Source organism: Myotis brandtii, unplaced genomic scaffold (genome assembly GCF_000412655.1).
Source record: "Myotis brandtii unplaced genomic scaffold, ASM41265v1 scaffold17, whole genome shotgun sequence".
NCBI classification, from domain to species: domain Eukaryota; kingdom Metazoa; phylum Chordata; class Mammalia; order Chiroptera; family Vespertilionidae; genus Myotis; species Myotis brandtii.
Window position 1 is genome coordinate 2,694,694 of NW_005356259.1, and position 23,257 is coordinate 2,717,950.

Here is a 23,257-nt window from a genome sequence, read left to right on the forward strand (position 1 = left end):
TCCTTCCCCCCATGTGCCTGCTGTGCATACCATTGTTTTCTAGACACCCACTTCTCCATAGTTCTCTCAGAACTTTTCCATTTTGAGCATACTGTTCCTTTTGAAACAAACCCCCCAAAAGAATTTTACACCTCTTTCAAAAGATGTCTTAAATGCTGCTGTAATTGTTGGATTCTCTATCCCAAGTAGATGCATTTGCTATATCTATGGGCTCACAAAATAATGTATACTTCTTCTATGATACCTAATTTGCTTTGCATTGTCAATATCTGGGCATTAACCTTTCACTGTATTAAGCCCCCAAGGCATCTTTCGCCCTTGCTGGCAAAAATCTGGCATCCTCAGAATAGATCAGAATTCCATAGCAGACAACCAGAAACAGACTGCCAATTTCAGGTTTCTGCTGTGCTCCTCCATGTGCATGTTCCCTATAGTTCCTGTGAAGAATACAGCAATGGGCTAAAATCAAAGCCTTTCTCTTCTTATTCCCATCACCATAGGTATCTCTTTATTGACCATTGGATTGGATGATAAGTTATCTGACACTTCCTTCATCTTAGAAAGCCACAACGGAGATGATTTTTCACACTAAATCTCTTAACCTCTGAATTCCCTCCCTGACCTGGTGAAAGTCTCCCAACCAAAAGTAGCAAAACTGTTCTTTTTAAATTCTCACTTGAGGACATTTTATTGATTTTAGAAAGAAAGGAAGAAGGTGGGGAAAGAGAGAGAAACACTGGATGTGAGAGAGAAACATCGATCAGTTGTCTCCCATGTGCTCCCAGATAAGAGATCGAACACCCAACCTAAGTATGTGCCCTGACAGGTATGTGCCCCTTGAGTGTGTGGCTCCTATATGTGATTGGGTGATGCTTTGACGTGGTCTGAAGCTGACTACCAGGTGTGCTGGCTCTGGGGCCTCCCAGGAGGTACAGACCAAGGTCATCCAACCCTGATGTTCTTTCCAGGGCCACCTAGCCTGAGCTACAAAGTGACCTGCAGATGGCAGCTACTTATGCTGGGCTTGGAGGTGCCCAAGAGAGGCCATGCTGTTAATCAAGGCCTGCTGCTGTTAGTGCCAGGCCTGGGGCCACTTAATAAGAGGTATGGGGCCTGCCAAGGCCAGATGCTGCTTGTTTGAAAGATTTTAGGAAAGTGTGAAGCATGAGTCAAGACAAGCCATTCATATGGAAAAGCCACTGGAAATAGCTTGGAAGGGGCGGGGGGACAACTTGGGTGGAATGGGGTCTTAGGGAATCACCAGGGCAGGGTAAACAGTGATTACCCACCCTGCTCTCATTCTTTTTTTAAAAATATATTTTATTGATTTTTTACAGAGAGGAAGGGAGAGAGATAGAGAGTTAGAAACATCGATGAGAGAGAAACATCGATCAGCTGCCTCCTGCACACTCCCCACTGGGGATGTGCCTGCAACCAAGGTACATGCCCTTGACCGGAATCGAGCCTGGGACCCTTGAGTCCGCAGGCCGACGCTCTATCCACTGAGCCAAACCGGTTTCAGCTAAAACTATTTTAAATGTAATGAAAATGATAACACAACATGTTAGAATTTGTAGGATGCTGTTAAAGTATATGTAGAAGGAAAGCTATAGCACTAAATGCCTATATTAGAACAGAAGAAAGGCATCAAGCAAAGGCCTGAGTTTTTTCCTTAAGAAGCTAGAAAAAGAGAAAATGAAACCTAAAGTATGCAGAAGAAATGAAAGAATAAAGAAGAGAGGGGAGGATGAGAGTACTATGTTTACCTATTCGACCATTTTGATTGTGTGGAACTCCTAATCTATTTTAAATATGTCTAAGATGACTTTGTAATCATTTAGCCTCATTGCAATACAGTTATTTGTCTTCCCCATTAGGCTGTTAGTGATGTGTTATGAAACTTGTTTCTTCTACAAGATCTATGATAGGCACATAATAAATGTTTATGAAATGAACCATTGCTAAATAAAGGCATTACAATTGACATCATAGGGTCTTAGAGTAATTTAAAGTGCAGGAGCTCTCCGTGGTACTGAAGAGACTCTGTTCTTTCCTATGGGATGTGCAGAACCTTATGTTTTGTGTTTCACAGTTACCTTCACCATCCTCTGTCATGAATTTTTCTGCCACTTTGTAGTCAACTTTCTAGAGAATCCTAACTCTTGTCAAACTCTATTCTGCCTCAATTAATTGTACATACCTTTTGGTCAAGGCATTTATTGCTCATGAAATAGCTATCTGCTCCTCCACACTTTCTGGTCTCTGTAGTTTATGGGGACCATGTGAATAATTTTGATTAAGAGGTTATGAGGAGAAATAAAGTATACTATTTCCCAGTCGAAGCACAGAATAGAGGATGTGAGTCCTCTAGCTTTTTTTCTTTCTTTTTTTTAAAAATTCCTCACCGAATTTATGTTTTTATTGATATTTAGAGAAAGGGGAGAGAAACATTGATGGGTTGCCTCCCTTATGCACCCTGACACTGGATCAAACCCACTATCTAGATATGTGCCCTGACTGGGAATCGAACCCACAACCTTTTGGTATATGGGGCAACACTCCAACCAACTGAGTCATCTGGCCAGGGCCTATAGGTTTCTTTATCCACTTGCTGTGATGGCAATGGAAGCCATACACTGAGATAGCATAGCTACCATATGGAAATATCTTAGATTGCTGAGCCCTTGTATGGAGGACAACTTCCCTGAAGAGTCTTTGACTCATATACTGTTGACCTGTAACTTAGGGGGCAATTTTTTACCACGAAAACATAAATTTCCATGATTAATATGGTCTTTTAATATAATCCTTATCACAGTTTGTTTACTTCCATTTTTTTCCTAGATTAAGTTTCTTGAGAGAAATGATTTGCTCTCTGGGTATTCTGAGAGCATAAAGATGTTCCTAACATTAACCTTGGATATAGGAAGGAATTGTACAGAAAAATTTATGAAGGGGCTGGTTTATGTTCTCATATGTGTATTAAGTGGTGAGTAATGGTTTAGCCAAGCCAGAGAAATAAAGGACATCTTAGGCCAGAGGTCAGCAAACTTTTTCTGTAAATGGCTACCAGCTAATAAATATTTTAGGCTTTTCAGATCATAAGGGTAGATCTCTATTGCATATTCATCTTTTTGTTTTACAACTTTTCAAAATGTAAAACTATTCTTAGCTCAATGCTTGCACAAAAATAGTCCAGATTTGACCCTTGGGCCATAGTTTGCTGACCCCTGGTCTAGGGAGAAGAAACCCACAGATGTCTACATACAATTATAATCAGTTTGGCCATGATAGAGTATGAATTTTGAATAAGGGTCATGATAAATCAGCCCAGAGAGATAGAAATGAAGAGTTGTTTTCAATGGATATAAAGTTTCAGTTATGAAAAATAATTTTATTTTTTAATTAACTTTTGCTGAAGATCTTTTCAGGCTCCTATGTTGGCTTGGGTTTATGTCTCCGAAGCCTTCTCCTCTTTGGATTTCTTTAGCCTGTATATGTGTGAAATTCAGCTTCTAGACTAGAAGTTGTGCTATGAATCTAACACACGCCAGAACAAGTCAAAGCACCTGATAGTGAGGCGGAATATAGTTCTGAACGCAGCACGGTGTGTTTGCTGTAGAAAGGCTGGAGGCAGACAATGTGTAGTGATTTTCTACCACCAAGCAGCTTTTAGGGGTGAGGGAGAGTATGAAGTAGTAGGGAAGGAACCAGTTTGTCAGGGACCTTTAGCAGTGAATTTTGTATTGCTCTTCGGAAAGGATTCTGCTGTGTCCGAACTCGGTGGCCACACAGGCCTAAGTGTAACTGTATGGCTTTGCCCTTTAGGGGAGTACTTTTGACCTAAGGATATCTCACTCCATCTGTATCTAACTAAGAGATACATTTACCAAGAGGACAAAGGGAATTCAGTAACTGTCTGATGAGAAATTAAGGTGTTTAGAGAAGGAGGGGAATCAGGAAGAGAGGGAGAGGGAGAAAACCAATCCTTGTGCCTAGAGGAGGGGCCCTCTTCCTGCTTACACTCGCCTGCTCACTTTGTACTCCATCGCTGTATTTGGAGAGGATTTCTGTTGATCAGGACAGGGGTCTGTCTTGTCATTAAGGTCCTGTCCCTTTGGGCACAGGGAGGGAGGATGCCAGGGGTCTATGTACCTAGTCAGACTGCCTCAGGGTCTATGTTCTCAGCTTTTCCCCTGTACTGCCTCTCCCGTAATAGTAAGGTAATAATATGGGAGAACACTTGACACAGAGAAGGCATTTGCTAAATGGTAGTGCTAGGAGAGAAGTGGAGAAGGAAAGCAACAACAAGAATTCTCATCTTTGTAACTGCAGTGAGTGAGGAAAGAATCTGGTTGACTTAGAATAAGCTCTTTTTACATAACCAGTAAGTGTGGAAATAGCATGGATCCTCATATGTTTTCTAACGTGCCCATAGACATAGAATTCCAGAGTGACTTCAAAAGGGTTTTAGTATTCTTTTTTTTGCTTCTAGACTTAAATCTGAAATCAAATGCCTTCAAATCAATGCTTTAAAAATTAAACAAACTCAGTGTACATATGTGAAAGTGTGTGCACATACTATTCATTATCTTGTAGCACTACTTGAGAGGGTCTTTTCATATCCATTTTCATCAGGCTTGTACTTCACAGATAAGCTGCAATAAGGATGTTTTCAGGAAGTTCTGTGATTACTTTTCAGCAGATAAAATTGTGTTTAGCTTCGTTGAAATGCTTGAGTACATTAACCTAGCAAAGAAGGCAAATAAGAGACAAATCAAATTCTGTAAGTAAATAGTTATTCATATTGAATCATATGAAAAGTTTAAACAATGAGAAAAACAAACTCCATAATTCATTTCCTCTCTTCGCTTATAATAATATAACACGAACTTTCCAAACTAGATTTTCAGAACAGGCCAATTTTATTAAGTAATGAAAGCTTTTAGATATCACTTTTAAATAAAAAGCAATTAATAAAAATAAAAGAAAATAGAAATAATTTTAAATGTTTGTCTTAAGACCTGGCCAGTGTTTCACAGTGGTCAGAGTGTATGTTCAATTTCCAGTCAAAGGCATGTAACTGGGTTGCAGGTTTGAATGCTGGCCCCTGTTGGGGCGTGTGTGGGAGGCAACCAAATCAATATGTCTCTTGCACATCAATATTTCTATCTCTTCCCCACTCCTTCCCTCCCTTCCAGTCTCTAAAAATCAATGGGAAAAAATATCCTTGGATGCAGATTAACAATAACAAAAAAGTGTCTTATTTTATACTTCTAGTGGAGACATAAATTGATACATTTATTAAACTTTCTGACAAAATATTCTTTCAAACTTTCTGAAAGCTTTTGAAATAATCAAATAATATTTATTTTAAGGTTTCACCATTTTTATATAGGAAGGGTACATGTTCTACAAACAAAAATCTAAAATCTTAATGTAATACTTGCCCTTTGGTGATATCCCATCCACAGACGTCTTTGTTCTTGAACCCCATGGAAAGTAAACTAGAACATGTTCTACCCATGTTAACACTAACCATGGCAAATTACAAACTCAACAGGTATGTGTAATGTACATCTTTAATCTAAAAAATATGGAATAAACCCAACACGAATGTGTAATTTTTTCACTACTTGGGTTATTTTTGGTAATAAAATCTTCAATGTGTTTCTTGGAACTGAATGGTCTACATTTTTATGAGGATATGTACATTTTATTTTAGAGATGGGGGATCATAGAAATTCTAGTTACAGTTCTGAAGACCCAAGGTATGCACATTAAAAGCATAGAAAGTATTCCTGAGGGAAAATGGAGTTCATACAAGGTTTAGTCACAAACTTAAAATAACTGAAGACTTGTCAGGGAAAATGATGTCCCAGAAGGCACAGAAATGTGTATCACTGTCTTAAAAGGGATCATGGAAGCAAGTTTAGAACAGTTAAAGACGTTGTGAGCCTAATCGTGCAGAAGTATAAGGTGGCTAAAAGAAACTCTGATATAGATTCCTATTTTATAACCACAAACTTTGATTAGGAAGATAAATATATATATTTGAGTTACATATTTAAAAGATTGAATGACTTAATGAATTTCAAGCACCATACTTTGTCAAAAGAATAATTGTTTTAAAGAGTTATATTATTTCCTTTAAAAAATATTTTTATTGATTTCACAGAGGAGGGGAGGAGACAGAGATAGAAACATAAGTGATGAGAGAGAATCATTGATTGGCTGCCTCTTGCACACCTCCTACTGGGGATTGAGCCCGAAGCCTGTGCTTATGCCCTGACTGGGAATCCAACCATGACCTCCTGGTTCATAGGTCAATACTCAACCACTGAGCCACAGCAGCTGGGCTATATTATTTCTTGATATAGAAATTATAACAGGATTGTGAATATTCTATTTCTCAAATGTGGGTACACAACATTTAAAAGAAAATGTATTTATAACATGGATTCTTTAAAATCTTGCTAAAATCAAGACAGTTATCAATCTTGTGAAACTTCAGAGTTTGAAGGATATACTTTACTTTCTTTGCTCAAAATTAGGTCAAGAGAGCCATACTTCTTGAAGTGCTTACTTTCTCTCATAGTCAATTATAATAGCTTCTTTCTCTAGGGAAGAAATGCCATGTGAAAAAATTTTGTGTGACAGTTTACACATAACCACAACAATAAAAATGAAATCTTTATTTTTTAAAATTAAATTTCTTGGGTGGCAATGTTTAATAAGATTATATAGGTTTCAAGTGTACAGTTTTATGATACATCATCTATATATTGCATTGTGTGCCCCCACCCAAAGTCAAATCTTCTTCTGTCAGCATATATTTTATATGTTTGTATCTCCCTGAAATATGCAGCGTAATTAAATTCTTTTATTCTAGATCCCATTTTCCCTTTTCCAAGTGATATTAAAAATGCAATATTAAGATTATACAGGTTTCAAGTGTACAGTTCTATGATACATCATCTATATATTGCATTGTGTGCCCCCACCCAAAGTCAAATCTTCTTCTGTCAGCATATATTTTATATGTTTGTATCTCCCTGAAATATGCAGCGTAATTAAATTCTTTTATTCTAGATCCCATTTTCCCTTTTCCAAGTGATATTAAAAATGCAATATGTATCCTGTTATCCAGCCTGCAGCAGGGAAAACACCATCATAAATTTAAATTCATTACCAAATTCAAATTTCAGTTATCCCAAGAATAGGCTTCCGAATATATAATATAAACCCTACATATTAATTAGATGGTATATGTCTTTCATGACACAAAAACCACTGAGAATATCAGTGTGGCAGATGCAGTAAATTGTTTTCATAGGACACAGGAAGCTGATGCTGACTGCTCTCGTCTTCCTTGTTCTCATTTTACATGCGCACCTCTGCTCCTTGTGTGATGTCCTCCCATCTTTCCTCCGTTCACTTACATTGCACTCAGCTGTGGCACTGAAAGGGTTCTTACTGGTTGTGGACCAGCAGCTTACAGATGTCAGAACTGACCCTGAGAGAGGGCATCCTGACAAAGTCATGCAGTCTGTGGCAGTGAGGTGACAGTCTCTGAATTATACCCTGCTACTAAATATAAAATTAAAAAAAAATTATGGGAAATTTTAGCCTTTCCTTGAAGACTCAGTTTCTGTCTCCGTCTGCAATAACGCCATTTCTGACTATATAGCAAGGGCACTGTGGTTTGAATGCAGGCTACACTGCCTGCTTGCTCTGTCCTATGTGCTAAAATGGAGAAAATGACAGCTCCTATCTGATGGGGTTGTTAAGAGCCTTCAAAAAGTTAGCATTCACGGAGCAATTAGAATAATGCTAGGCCGTTGTAAGTGCTCAACAAGCATTGGTTATTATTACAATCGTTTGTGTTAATCCCTCTTTCTTTCCTATTTTGTATTTTCCAGGAATACCACCAAGTTAGCTGTTTTATTTAGAATGTCAATTTATTCCAGGTCTCTCTTCCCAGCTCAAGTCATTTCAGGGTAGGGACTATGTCCCAAATTTCTTCTATGTACCTCCATAGGGCCTAACATAATGTTTGATGCAAAATAAGGATTCTGTAAATACCGTTGTTTTTCCTGCTGGTTGATAAGGTAAATAGATTTCTAATAATTGCAACTCTGGCCAACCTTTAGATGTTTAAAAAAAAAAGAAAGAAAGAAAAGGAAAGCCAATTAAAATGTGGTAGGAGTATAATGTGCCAGTGCTCTATGTTTGTTTTTTTTTTAAAAAAGCAAAAGACCACTACCACTCATATTACTTGAAGGTATCTAAAAAAATCCTCAGAATACATATTGGGGTGGTTTAGGAGTAATGGATAAGAAGATAGGCTATTTTGTATTACTACCAGAGTCATATGTAAGACACTGCTGGATACTTTCAAATTGTGTATTGGTGCCGCAGGGTTATTACCCTGAGCCCCGAATTCTGGACAGCATTTTACTAAGACACGTTTTTAATGCATGTTCTCAGCTACATGTTAGAATTGCTTGGCGAGCTTTTAAAACTCTCATTACTCAGGCTTTACCTCAAACCTGTTAAGCCCGAATCTCTGGCACCAGTGTTTACTCAGCCTCTTCAGGTGATGCCCCTGTGCAGCCACATTGGGGAACTTACCGGGCCAGCCTGTTAAGCCTGCCAGACTATGGTTCTGTGGCATATTTATCTGGATAGGGCATATGGTAATTATGACATATAGCTGCTTTATAACATCTCTGTCAAGTACTATGTAGCCTAGACATCCACTCACTTTCTAAGAGGAGTTTTGAGGAATGAGGAGATATTCGAATGTGAATCCGGTTACCAAGGCTGTGAAACACTGCATCCTTATTTTGTTTGATTCATTTCCCTTCCCACAATGATTGTGGTTGGAATCTGTGTTTTCCTTTTGGCAGCTGACTCCTGCAGATGTGTCATTTTCTACACACTGGCTCCCTGTTTATGCCCGACCAGAGGGGAGCGGCAATGCCTGAGTCACCTTCAGCACTCGGCAATTTCCCTGGGAGTCTTATTCTTTCTAACCTTGCGGTTTCTCTGGCTTGAAGAATTTTGTCTCAAGATACAGCTCAAAAAATGAATTCTTAAATGAGAAAAAGAGCATTGTTGGCTGTATAAAAAATATAGATTTATTTTTCTATTTCTTTGCCCAGTATGAACTACTATTCAGAATAACTTCCTATTCTAGAAGATCCTATTTCACTAGTTAATGTAACATATGCCACAAATTCTATTGTCTTTTTTATAGTTACATTATTTTTGCATTTATTCAGAAAACATTTCTTGACGATCTGTGATGTGTCAGGTATTGTGACAGTTGCTTGGAATATAAAGATGAAAGACCTAGTCCATCACAGACACCTTGGAAAGATGGGCAAGTGCAGTGATGGAGGAATGCAGTGACTGCTATGATGATAGCCAGGAAGGGCACCGATCCAAACACAGGTGTGCTGTACTAGGAGCTGTTGTATGTGTTTGGGCCTTTTAATTCTCACTATAACTTCAGGATACAGGGGACATGGTAATTCCATTTTATAGATAAGGAAACTGGGTCTCAGAGAGAGTAAGTCATTTGCCCATTTCAAAAAGTCAATAAATGAATGTTTTATTTAACTGCCCACTTCTGGCAATGTTTTTATTAATAAACTTTATTTTTAGAGCAGTTTTAAGTCACAGCAAAATTGAATGGAAAGAACAGAGATTTCCCATGTACCCTTGTCCCCAGCCACCCACACCACATAGAGCGTCCATCCTGTCCCTGTCCTGCACCACAGTGATATATTCATTACAACAGATGAACCTACATTAACACATCATTATCACTCAAAGTCCATAGTTCACATTAGGGCTCACTGTGATGTTGTACATTCCAAGAGTTCTGACAAATACACAATGACACGTTTCCACCATGGTAGCATCATACACTGCCCTAAAATTCCCCTGTGCTCTGCCCAGTCATACCTCTCTCCCTCCCAAACCTGGCGAACACTGATCTTTTTACCATCCCCATACTTTTATCTTTCCCTGAATATCATATAGTTGGAATTATACAATATGTAACCATTTCCAATTGGCTTCTTTCATTTAGTAATATGCATTTACTCATCCCTGCCTTCTCATGGCATGGTAGTTCATTTCCTTTTAGCTCTAAATAATATTCCATTGTTTGAATCTACCACAGTTTATCCATTAGCTCACTGAAGGGCATTTTGGGGACTTCCAAGTTTTGACAGTTATTAATAAAACTGCTATAGATCTCCATGTGCAGGATTTTGTGTGGACATAAAATGTCAGTTTATTTGGGTAACTAGTAAGGAGTGGGATTGCGGATTATATGGTAAGAGTGCATTTACTTTTGTAACAAAACATTAAACTGTCTTCCAAAAGGGTTAGACCATTTTGCATTCTCACTTGCAACGAATGTTTTCCTGTTGCTTCACATCCTTGCCAGCATTTGGTGTTGTCAGTGGTTTTGGATTTTGGCCATAGTAAGTGTGTAGTGGCATTTCATTGTTGTTTTAATATGTAATTCTCTAATGACATAAGATGTTGAACATCTTTTCATAGGCTTATTTGCCATCTGCATGTCTTTGTTGATGAGGTGTCTATTTAGGTCTTCTGCCCATTTTTAAAAATTGAGTTGTTTATTTTCTTATTATCCAGTCATGTGTTAATATTTTGTACTTGAGGTAAACCTGGGAGAATAGCCTTATGGAAAAGGGAAAGAAAGCTCCCCAATAGTTCAACTGGGAGCTGGCCCGGCACTCACAGGGGGGCCGTGGTGTTCTCCTGTTGAACATAAGCAGTCTCACAGGACATCAGCCCCAAACGAGACCACTCTGAAACTGGGAGGACCACGCTATACTCATGCCTGGATATAGAACATGGTGCAAACCACCAAAATGACCAACATCCCCTCTTCTTGTCAACATGACTTTTTTTCAATCAAAGCTTGAGCCCTACTCAATTCCTCATGTCTCCTAGACAAAAATTAAGATACTCAGTGATAAAATTGCCCTTACTTTCTGATAGCGCCAAATCCAGAAGTAAAGCCACCTTTCTCTGTAACATCCCCAACAGGACTGGGCAGGGGGGGAGGGGAGCAGGTGTCCCCAGGATGCAGGACTTTCAGTACTAAAATTTGGAAATTCTGGGGCCAGCTTGACCATCCTGTTCTCTAGAATAACAACACAAGCCCAAATATTTTAACAAGCCCCTTCTAACATCCTCTCTGAGATACCTTCCACTTATCAATGGAATTTTGTTTCCTTTGCTGTAAACACTTCCAATGTGGTCCTAGTGGTCTTTGGTGATGGGCAACAACCAATCAACAAAATCAAAGCAAAGCCAATACTATGGCAATAAATTTATTAGGTTATTCCTTAACAATAATGTCTTAAATGATTAATTTCCTTCTAACAATAGGAAATAGAAAGTTGCATAATCTGTGGGGAAGCCCAAACAGCATGATGAATCAATCTTAACATAAAAGAAAAATATACAGAAAATATTGTTAGGCTATGATAAGAAAGACTTCGTTTTGTTGTTTTTATACAAACTTCCTTTCTGTCTCTCAGGGATCATGTCTGACCACCAGTTTGGTAACCAGTTTATGTGCAGCGTGGTGGCCTCTCATGTGAGTCATCTGCCCACAACCAACCTCAGCTTCGTCTGGATTGCTCCACCTGCTGGCACAGGCTGCGTGAATTTCATGTAAGTACCCACAGTGTCTGTGACCACTGAGGAAGGCAAATATACCCCTCATTGGGTTACATATAGGGTAACTATTAAAGTGTATTATTTTAACAAGTTTGACTCTAATGGAATTTACTGATTTTGGTGTCAAAAAAAAGAGATGAAAACTTCTTTAAAGTAACTTTATTTTTGCATATTTATTAATTCCTCAAGAGTTCTAAATTAGATTTTAGCTGACCAAAATACACAATAAGATAAAAATAAAGGCATTATGAAAATTTTCGTTTAGAAAATAAGATGAAAACAGGTACTAAAAATGCCATGAGACTCATATACATGTTGGAAGAAGACCACAAATTTAGCTTTCTGATTTCTGACCATTAGTGACAAGAAGGAAATGTGATCAAATAAGAGATTCGTGATGGTGAGAAATCAGGGTCTCTATAGGAACTTAATAACTTTCTCATGTGCTTTCATCCAGAGGAAACTGGGAAATGTAGTGAGTAATGCCCCCACGGCCTCGGACAAACACTGCACTGTGGCTCAAAGGCTGTGACTTGTGACATCTCTCAGTATAGACTACTCCACTACCACTGCCCCAGAACCACCACTCCTCATCCTCTTTAGTTATCTTTTCTTTCCATATCTTTGTTTTTTTTTTACTTCTAGCACATGATATACTTCACATTTAATTATGTATCTTCATTGTCTATCTCTTTCTGCTGAAATGCAGGTTCCTTGAAAGCAAGAATTTTTTTGTTTGTTTACTCATTTGCCCCAACTGTCTAAACAGTCCCTGGCACACTAAGCATTCACTGAATATTTGTTGAATGGATAAATAGGCCAATGGAATAAGGTCAGAGGCCATTCAGAAACAGCATTCTATGGGCAGCCAAGCAAAATAGAGCTGGACGGCATATTGAATGATTCTCTATTCCAACCTTCTGCTCAGACGACAGAGTCTCATAAAATATGCACACTCCAAATTCACTACTATCTTTACTTCCCTTTAATAGCATACAGTTCAGTGTCAAGGGTTCCTGTTTTTTGCCTATCTTCTGGGTTACCAAGATGCAAACATCAGATTCATCCTTCTAGTTAATTGACATTTAATCTCATCATTTTCTCCCTCAGGAAGTTTTTCATACTTGAACTCATTCTTTCCAGTACCTCTTGCTAAGGTTATTGATTGCAGTAGCATCCCAACTGGTTTGTTTACTTCCGGCCTATTTCTCCTCCAATCCATCCTGCACATTGTTAGCCAGTTTATCTTCCTAAGGTACAATCTTGATCACTCAAAACTTGTATCCCCCCAAATTTCCATCTGAAAGCCAGCCCTTTGGCATGGATTTGATATGCTTTTCCCAATAATTGATGTTTACCATCTTCTCTTATTTCCTATAGCATGCACCTCCTGGATAGGGTGTTAATTGATAAGACTTCCTACAATTCCCTGAACATTTTGTGATTTTCTTTCTCCATGCTTTTCTCATAGCCCAGAATACTTTTTTTTTCTATAAATTTCAATTGCTAAAGTCCTACCCTTTTTTCAAGAACTGTTGAAAATGCCCACTTTTCTATACTATAATGATTTCCAAGACATCAATAACAGAATTGACATGCTGATTGGTTTACTGTATACTTATTTGAATTAATTTCTTGCCTGGAAAGGGACAACTTCTTATTTCTTTGTGATCCCTCCACAGTTGATACAATGTCTCAAACAGAGAAAACATGGGAAATGCCCTTGGATTATATGAGGTTCAATGTTGTTTTTTCCTTTTGTTTAATAGTAACCTCTGACTCTTTTGGCACACTTTATCTTCCTCATGTTTGCACTTGGAAGGACAACAAATTTTTCCCATGCATCACTTTGTAATTTAAAACAAGAATTATTTTTGTCAACAGTAGAACACAAAATAAATTATGTCAACAATATAGAATTGCTTACTTCAAAAAGAAATAGAGGTTTAAATTTAATCTGTTTAAATATCATGTTTGATGGCATATGATCTCACTGTTCCTGGGATATCAAACTCTACTTTCTTCTGAGAAATAACAGGTATTTTAAGTCCTAACTTCAAAGAATATTTTCTTAGCAGTTGGTCAGAAAAATACAGTTTGCTCAGAAGTAATTTTTACTCTCTGCAAAGAATACACACTCTCACTCGTATTTCCCAACAAAATTTTTATGATGCAATTTGCACTTTTTGCTATTCTTAATAGCATTAAGTCTCTGCTTCACATGAGCCATGACTACGTTGAGCTTTGCATGGAGTAGCTGCTTCTTATGTGGGCAAGATGCTTTTGTTAATCTCCTTTCCTAACTAGCTTGTGAGAGACTACAGGAAAACTGAAGATTGAACATGGACCGCTGAAACAATTTATCTGAAAATTTCCAAAATAAAGTCTTGCAATGTTTTACTTTTGTTCCTTACTGCACTATTTATTATGTGTTGAGTAGAGCTATATAAGAGTTAAAACCTGTAATTAGTATGTGCCCAGCAATACTTGAAGGGGATTGCTAATGTTCACCATAAATTTTAAACATTCAGCAAAAATAAAATAACACATAAACTTATGGCATTTGAATGTAAATATATCATGATTCTCTTTTTTTTGACTAACCTCAAAAATTAAAAGTTTCACGTTTTAAAGTAGGAAGAATAGCTTTTTAAAAATTAAACTTCAGCCATGCTTATATGCTTTAGTCATATATTTTGTATAACTTCTTATCATTAGTTACTTCATACATTATTTAATTTCTTTACAAGTGTATTTTCCTTTTTAACTGGATTTTAAATCCCCCAAGGTCAGGGACTGTGTTAGCTATTTTTATGTACCTAACAGGTCCTAATACTGAAATACAGACGATAGAAGGCCCTCAATAAAATTTCCTTAATAGCTCATAATGATATCATATTTCATTGATTCTGAAATACTGATTTTTAAAAAATGTTTTGGAATCTCAAAAGAAGAGATTATAATCATAATTGACAGCATTTACTTTATTTCTTAATGTCTTACAATTGATTGTGTCTTGGATTTGAAGAACCCAGCTACTAATATCTATCATTTACCACATGTACGTTCTCTCTAAAGTGGCAGTTGAATCGACACTGCACCCAATTCTGTAATTTCATATTAGAACAGCCGTGTATGATTAAAAAACCCACTTATCTATTTAAGTCCTTTTTTAAAATCTTGTAGTAAGAATTATGGAACAGTTGAACTGAAATCCCAAACAATTACATCATGTGCTGTGTGTGCCTTTCCCAGAGAAGAGCATGCTGTATAAATAAAACAAGTTTATAGCTAAACCACTTAGCCACACAGTAATGAGGGCTGTCTTTTTTTACTACCTTTCTCGTTAAAAATAATCAAGTGAGAGACATAGAGGAGAGGATGGCCTGAGAATAAAGTTGCTGGCTGTCCTGGTACAGATGTATAAAATGGATAGCTAGCCCAGCTGGCGTACTCAGTGATTGAGCGTCGACCTATGAACCAGGAGGTCACAGTTCAATTCCCAGTCAGGGCATATGCCCGGGGTGCTGGCTCAATCCCCAGTGTGGGACATGCAGGAGGCAGCCAATCGTATGATTCTCTCCCTCTCTAAAATCAATAAAAATAAAATAAAATAAAAAATGGATAAGTAACTAAATTTATTTTATCATTAGTTTTTGACACCTGTTGATAACTTTTCAAGTGATAATTTCACCCAGAGATCTGCTTAGTATCCAGATCTTATGACAGTATAATTTGTTCTTACTTTTATATTTGATTAGTCCTTAGTGACAAGTAAGCCTCAAGTTAAAAGAGGCCCTTAATTATTCAAACTTCTTGCATGTAAATTGTCCCCCCAAAATCCTAAGAGTGAGGAGGGTATATGGAGAGAAGAGATGGAGAAAGAAGAAGGAGGAGGAGAATGAGAAGGAGGAGAGAAGGAGGAAGAGGAGGCAGAGGAAGAGGAGGGAGAGGAAAAAGGTAGGGACAGGCAAGGGAGTAAGGGAAAAAAGGAAGGAATGAAGGAAATCTCCAGCCATCTATCCCTAAATATTAGTGAGAAGCTGCCAGGGAATAGGGATTGTAAAATAACAATTACAACATTAATTAATAATATTTTTGAAAATTTAGAATGTGCTAGTCACTGTTCTAAGTAGTTTACATATTTTAACTCATTTTATTCTCAAAGTAATTCTATGAAGTAGGTGCTGTTATTATCTCAGCTTACAGTGACATTAAATAATTTGCCCGTGAGTGACAGCTTGGATTCAGAAGGTAGTCTAGTTCCAAGCAGGCAATTTTTGACACTTTACTACAGTTGCCTCTAAAAGGATCACTTACCTATTTTTTATAATGGTATTGATACATATTATGGTGTTTACTATTGTAATTTTGAAATCTACCTCTATATGAGAGAATTATCTAATTCCTTTGAATATTGAGAGACATTGATTTAAACTTCTGAAATACGAAGAACACATTAGATTACATCTTGATATCTATGATGTAGATCCATTCCTTGAAAGCTTATTATATATCACTAGAGGCCCAATGCACGGATTCAGTGGGGTCCCTCGGCCTGGCCTGCGGGGATGAGGCCAAAACTGGCTCTCCAGACATCCCCTGAGGGGTCCCATATTGTGAGAGGGCGGTTCTTGGGTGACACACCCCGGAATCTGGCTCCCTCCTCTTTGGTTCCTGGTGCATCACCCGAGAACCACACCTGCCAAGTCACCGCAGCTTGGCAGCTCCTGCATTGAGCATCTGCCCCCTGGTGGTCAGTGCGCATCATAGGTACTGGTCGGACGGTCAAACAGTCACTTAAGCTTTTATATATATAGATTACTTGTCAAAAGTGAATTCTACATAGGGAAGGGATGTGTGAATTAAAGGCAAAATTTATCACCAGTAGATTTAGGTTTAACTGCTTGGACAGAGATGCTAGAATAATATTAGAATAGAAATGGAACATAGAAGATCAGATTTGTGCCCAAATTACTGACAATTTAACGTTAAGTAAACTCCCCCAAAACGGAGAAAAGAATCTTCCAGTCAAGATGGTGGAATAGGTCAATGTGATACTGGCATCCTTCCACAACAACTTCAGGATTACAATTAAACCACGGGACAGCCATCATTCAGAATACCTGAAACCTAGTTGAACAGAACTCCTATAACTAAGGACATAAGGAAGAAGCCATGGAGACTAGTGGGAGGGGCAGAGATGCTGAACAGGTGGTCCCACATCCATGTGTGGTGCATAAAAATTGGGAGGGATACCTTGGCTGTGGAAGTACCTCCAAACCCAGCAAAGGAGCAGCCATATGCAGATTGTTTTGGAGCTCATGCCGAGTGGCTCTAGAAAAGGCATGGGTGGTGGCTGACCTTGGTCTGCACCTCCCAGGAGACCCCAGAGCCAGTGCACCCAGTGGACAGCTTCATACCATGCTGAAGGACCATTCAACCACCACCATGAGCAACACACTCAAAGGGTGGACCCAGAGGGCACCAAGCCCCCCTGAAATAAGTTCTGCTCCATGGGATCGGCCCCTGGATAGCAGATCCTCCATGGTGGCCATGGCCAGTCCTTCCAGCCAATCGGCCTGAGGGTACATCTCTCCCATTGACATGCCATCAGCAATCAGGCTCAACTACAAGAAGAGGGTCACGTAGACCACACAAGGGGCGCATCTAGAGCACCCAGTTCAGGTGAATGGGAGGCTGTGCCACTGGGCCCTACAGGACACCTACTATATAAGGCAACTCTACCGGGACTGGGAGATGTAGCAACTCTACCTAATACATACAAACAAACACAGGGAAGCAGCCAAAATGAGGAGACAAAGAAATATGGCCCAAATTTAAAAAAAAAAAGGACAAAACTCCAGAAAAAGAACTAAACGAAATGGAGACAAGCAGTCTACCAGATGCAGAGTTCAAAATACTGGTTATAAGAATGCTCAATGAGTCTGGCTGGGGTGGTTCAGTGGTTGAGCATCAACCAATGAACCAGGAGGTCACAGTTCGATTCCTGGTCAGGAGGCAGCTAATCAATGATTCTCTTTCATCATTGATGTTTCTATTCTATCTCAAGTAAATAAAAACATATTTCAAAAACATACACACACACAAAACAGTTTGAGGAAATAAAATTTAAACAAAATTTCTGGAATTCTAAGAATTCTAAAATAACCTCTTTAAAAATGAGTCAGTTCATATTCAGAAGTTGTCTTATTTATTACTGAGAAATGAATGTGGAACAAAATTATTTCCATCTCCATTTTAGCACCTCACAGAATTGAGGTCAAGTTTTGGTTATCACATCGACAAGTCCTAAGCTAGAAACAAAAATGTATTAGTTAAATCTTCTCCATTTGTTTCCACTACTAGTTTTATAGAAGGGATTATGAATAATATGGGCATATTAGTTATCTAGGCTAACATATTTCAAAGAGCAATGTCTTAAAATAGTATATGAAAGATAAACAGAAATGCTTCAAATTAAAAAATGTACACTGTAGTTGCAAAGGTGCTAAGATGGCTGGTTCCTTAATCAACCCCTGGTTTTAACTTAAGCAAATATATTGAAAGTATGACTGTAAGGCTAAGCTACATAAGCCTTTCTTCTTAATCTGCCTGCAGGCATTAATGCTCAGATTTGAGATGGCATCCTTATTTGCTAAGTGCAAAGATGGTTACAAAAGAGCTTTTCTCACTTTGAGGATAAAAGCTAAAGTATTCTTTAATTTTGGTTACTGCCCGGCTCATCGCAGCACCATAATAGTTATTTGGCTCAAAACCAAAAACTAGCAATACAGTGCTTACATGTCTATGGATCAAAATTAGATGAAAAATTGCGGTTTTTCATCTCCAAAGCTATTTGCTGCACATTTTATAACTCTCAAGATGCCTTTTGTAATATGTGATAACAGAGCCAACTGCAGCATCTGCCTGGAAAGAGATTACTTTAATTATGGACTCAATGTCCTATTTTCTGCAAGTGATCCCCAGAGACAGGCTTCCTGCCGGAGCAGAGGTGCAAGGATGCACATTAAAGCCTACACGTTAACCACGAAGAGGTGGGTACAGTGACACAAGGACACCCGTAAACCACCTTCATTCTCCTCGTCTGTAATGTGATGGAAGAGTCTATAGTGATAGTTTTTAAAAATAATGATAGGTTTTTAATTATTCCAGCATCTGTTGTTATGGACTTCTGATGGTTAGGGCAAGATGAGTCTATAAAAGAGCCAACCCTTTGATAAGTCTGTATGGGAAACAGACTATATTAAAAAGGTACGGTGAAACATCATTTTCTTCCAAACTGAAAAATGTATGTGCTTTATCCGTTACTTGCTATAATATTATTTAGAAAGTGTAGCTAAGTTATGTTCTTGTCAATCCCAGTTCTGGATAACACAAGTGCCTCATTATTAAGAATTCATTTGCCATTCAGTATGAATTTCATTAGAACCAATGCACATGTCTTGAGTGTTTCCATGGAAGTTCGTTATAATTTAACATTGATTTAACATTATGAATGGGTACTTAAAGCAAAATGTTACCTTGTTCATATTAATTATAAAATTAGACGCCTTGATGAACAGCTTTTTTTGAGAATGAGTGAGTGGCTTTTCTTTTGAAAGCACAGCACATGCTCACATAGGATATTTAGGATTTCATCTGGTTTCTCTAATAGTATAAGCATATTTTGCATTTTTCAAAAGATGGGGGATTATAGAAGAGCAACCATGGGAATTAATTTTAAACTTCAAAAGAGGAATTTAAGGGATTTGGCATGGAATCATTCTGTGTGGGAGAGGGAAAGATGGAACAGAAAAATGTACCTACAATCACATTAGGTGAAAACATCAAGTCTTTTAAATATTATACCAACTATGACATTCATTATTTTCTGGTGTTAAAATGAAATGCTATTAATATTTTCATACTTTGTTAAAGAAATCTAAGTAAACATATCTTAGGGCATTGTAGATGGTTGCATTTAACTCTAAAAATTAAAATAAACATTCGATACCTTTTGGACTTTCTAATTTACAATAAATGCCACATTGGAGAAATAAAAATGTATATGTTGAAATGGGTAGTTTTACAAGATTTTTGTGTTGTAAATCTTGTAAATGAACAATTGTATTATCTATCATCAGAATTTATAAATAGAAGAATTGGTTTGGTGTTTATTTCTGTTTAAGGAACTTGGATATAAGGAATTAAAGCAATATGTATGGACTTAAGAGAAAATATAGACTATTAGAAGAAACTGAGAGTATAAATAACTGTACTAAGTCATCAGGGCAAGAAAAAAAATTCCTGCTTTTTAATTTTATATTTTGCTCCTAAAACATAGGTTTCTTTGTCTCCTGAAATGGATCTTAGTTATGCTGTGCAATGGGATATCCCATACGAATAAATAGCAAGGGGAGATTTATCAGTGGCTCACTTAGAGCAAGCTGAGATGACCTCTTCTCAAAGTTCAAAGGGAATCAGAGTTTTCTCTTGAGGACTGTTTATTCTTGCATTTCAATTCCATATTGCACTTAGGTAACTCCTAAAAAGACTTTGAAAAAATACATATTAATATTTTTCAATCCAAGAGTTGTATTTGGAATATATACTTTTTTTTTCTTGTGGCTTGTGTCAGACATTGTATTTCTGAGTTTGTTTTTTGTTAAAATGTCAAGTTATTTTTAGCTTTCTATATTTCTTTTGGGTCAGAATGCAAAATGCCTTAATTTGGATTTATAATTTAAAAGAATGACAGTAAACAAATATATGCCTCAAATAGGCATTGTTTTTTTACATTTAAACCTGACAGTAAATGCTATTTCTTTTTAAGTGTTTTAAAATAATTTTATTTTATGATTGTAAAAGCAATGCTTATTTATTGAAGAAAACATGTACACACACATTCATACTTACACACACAGACACACACACACACACACACACATACATGTTCCTATTATCCCAGAAATAAGAATACTAAGTATCTTGGAGTGTATTTCTCCAGATGTATGTATATAGAGTGGGGCAAAAGTAGGTTTACAGTTGTGAGTATGCAAAAACAGTTTGTTCTTGTATTATTATTTATTAATTATTGTATTATTTTCCATACAAATAACTGTAAACCCCCTTTTATCTCACCCTGTTAGTTCAGTTTTATTTTTTATAAAATTGGGGTTCTACCATGAATTCAATGTTCTAACCTTGCTTTTGAAAACCTAACATTACATTATAAATATTAATACATACCTATCTACAATATCTGGATAGTATTCTATTCTATGGCTGTACTCTAATGTATTTAATGTCCTTATTTCTGGACATTTTGTTTATTTCCAATGTTCACTGTTGTAACAGCTTTGATAAACAACTTTATAGCTAATGATCTTTGCATAGTCCTAATTATGAAAATATATTATTGTCATAGTAGAGTTAATTAGGAAGTCAACCTGATTAAAATGAAAAGCTAAGCTATGAAGTCATCCTTATTAAAATAAAGTCATATTATAATTTTTGTGCTAAGGCCAGCATCACAAAGACTAATGATAGTTAACTTTTCAACTTTTAACAGTAATAGTCCTATAAAGTGATGTTTGATAGTTGTTCACAGGTTAAAAGAAATGCCAGTTTCCTTGTCATTGTTCTAATTACCTAGTCATCACTTTAAGAAAACATTGTCTTTCTCATTACAATAATTTTTGTTCTGTTGTTAAGTTGTTCTATTTTGAAAGTTTAATAAATTTATTTTATAAGGCAAACCAATTCAATGGAAAAGCAACACATTCTGTCCCTTTTCCAAAGCTCCCTGGAATACATAGCCTTGCAACTAACTAACCTGTAATGAGTGAACCTCTTAGTCTGTGTTTATGCTTTTTCAAAAAAATCATTGTTATTTCACATGTATAATTTGAATGAGACATTCTCATTTTATATTTGTAAGGAAAACAGAGAGAATGTAAATGTCACCAGTAAATGAAAGTTAGCTTTATTATATTCTGAAGATATTCACTTTCTAAATTATTATTTAATGATTATAGGTCTTTAAAATTATCACAAACTAGAGGCCCGGTGCATGAATTCGTGCACAAGTGGGGTCGGGCTGGCCCCCCGCCCCCTGCCCCATGGGGGCCCATCGGGCTAGGCGGGTGTAGGAGAAGGGACATGGGAGGTTGGCTGGTTGGCTCTGCCCCTGATAGGGGTGGGGACCAATTGGGGGGCCGGGCCAGCGGGGACGGAGAGGCTGTGGGAAGTTAGCTGGCCAGCCCCACCCCTGATCTGGCTGGGGGGAGGGGCCGCCCCCCGATTGGGCCAGTTGGCTGGCTGCAGGGTGCATCATAGTGACCGGTTGTTCTGGCATTCCGGTTGTTTGGCTTTTATATATATAGATGATGTCATACACATTTTTCTATTAATGCTATTTTCTTAAAACATTATCATTGTCTGTACTTTATTTCATATTCTATTTAGTCTATACTGGGAAAGTAAATTCTTAATTTATATATCCTTGAGCGTTTTCCAAAGGAAATCCTACAGACTAATTCTTAGATCACATGGCTTATTACACACACAAATGTGAGCATGATAATATTGCCCATTTTAACCATGTAGAAGAATCTTTAAACTAATGTCTTTTTCACCTGGGTAAAAAGTATTTTTCACCTTTACTATATTAAAAGCAGGTCATGACCTCAAATAGAAAAGGCTGGCTACATATTTAGAATCTTGGCCTGCTGCTTTGAATATTTGTCTGCCTTTGGTCTCAACTCATTGATTTATAAATCACCTAGAAGTGAGAATTCACAGTGAAATATTCGAGTTTATGGTTAACACTACTAGATTCTTCCAAAGGAGTGAAATGCTAACTAGATGTAAGTAAGTAGTAGGGTGATCTTATAAAAATGAATGAGCAGCATTCTCTGAAGCCAGCATCACCCTAATACCAAAACCAAATAAAGACAATACAATGAAAGAGAATTATAGGCCAATAACCTCATAAATATAGATGCTAAAATCCTCAAGAAAATTCTAGCAAATCGGATCCAGCTGTACATCAGAAAGATCATACACCATGACCAGGTAGGATTTATCCCGGGGATGCAAGGATGGTACAATATCCACAAATCAATAAACGTGATACATCACATAAACAAATTGAGAGATGAAAATCACATAATCATATCAATTGACGCAAAAAAACCCCTTTGACAAAATCTAACACCCTTTCTTGATAAAAACTCTCAGCAAGGTGGGAATAGAAGGATCATACCTCAACATAATAAAAGCCATATATGACATACCCATAGCCAACATCATACTCAATGGACAAAAACTAAAACCATTTCCCCTAAGAACAGGAACAAGATAGGGATGCCCTCTCTCACCACTCCTGTTTGACTCCTGTTTGTAGTACTAGAAGTACTAGCCATTGCAATCAGACAAGAAGAAGAAATAAAAGGCATCCAAATTGGAAAAGAAGAAGTAAAAAAACCCTTATTTGCAGATGACATGATACTGTACATAG

At 37.3% G+C, this 23,257-nt stretch overlaps 1 protein-coding gene across 1 annotated transcript in view; it reads left to right on the top strand.

The window, feature by feature from the left end:
- Positions 1–23,257, top strand: part of RELN (reelin) — a 475,654-nt gene that overhangs the window by 145,760 nt on the left and 306,637 nt on the right. The window contains exon 8 of the mRNA XM_005862985.2: positions 11,592–11,727. Coding sequence (XP_005863047.1) covers positions 11,592–11,727 — 136 coding nt within the window. The remainder of the gene's footprint in view (positions 1–11,591; positions 11,728–23,257) is intronic.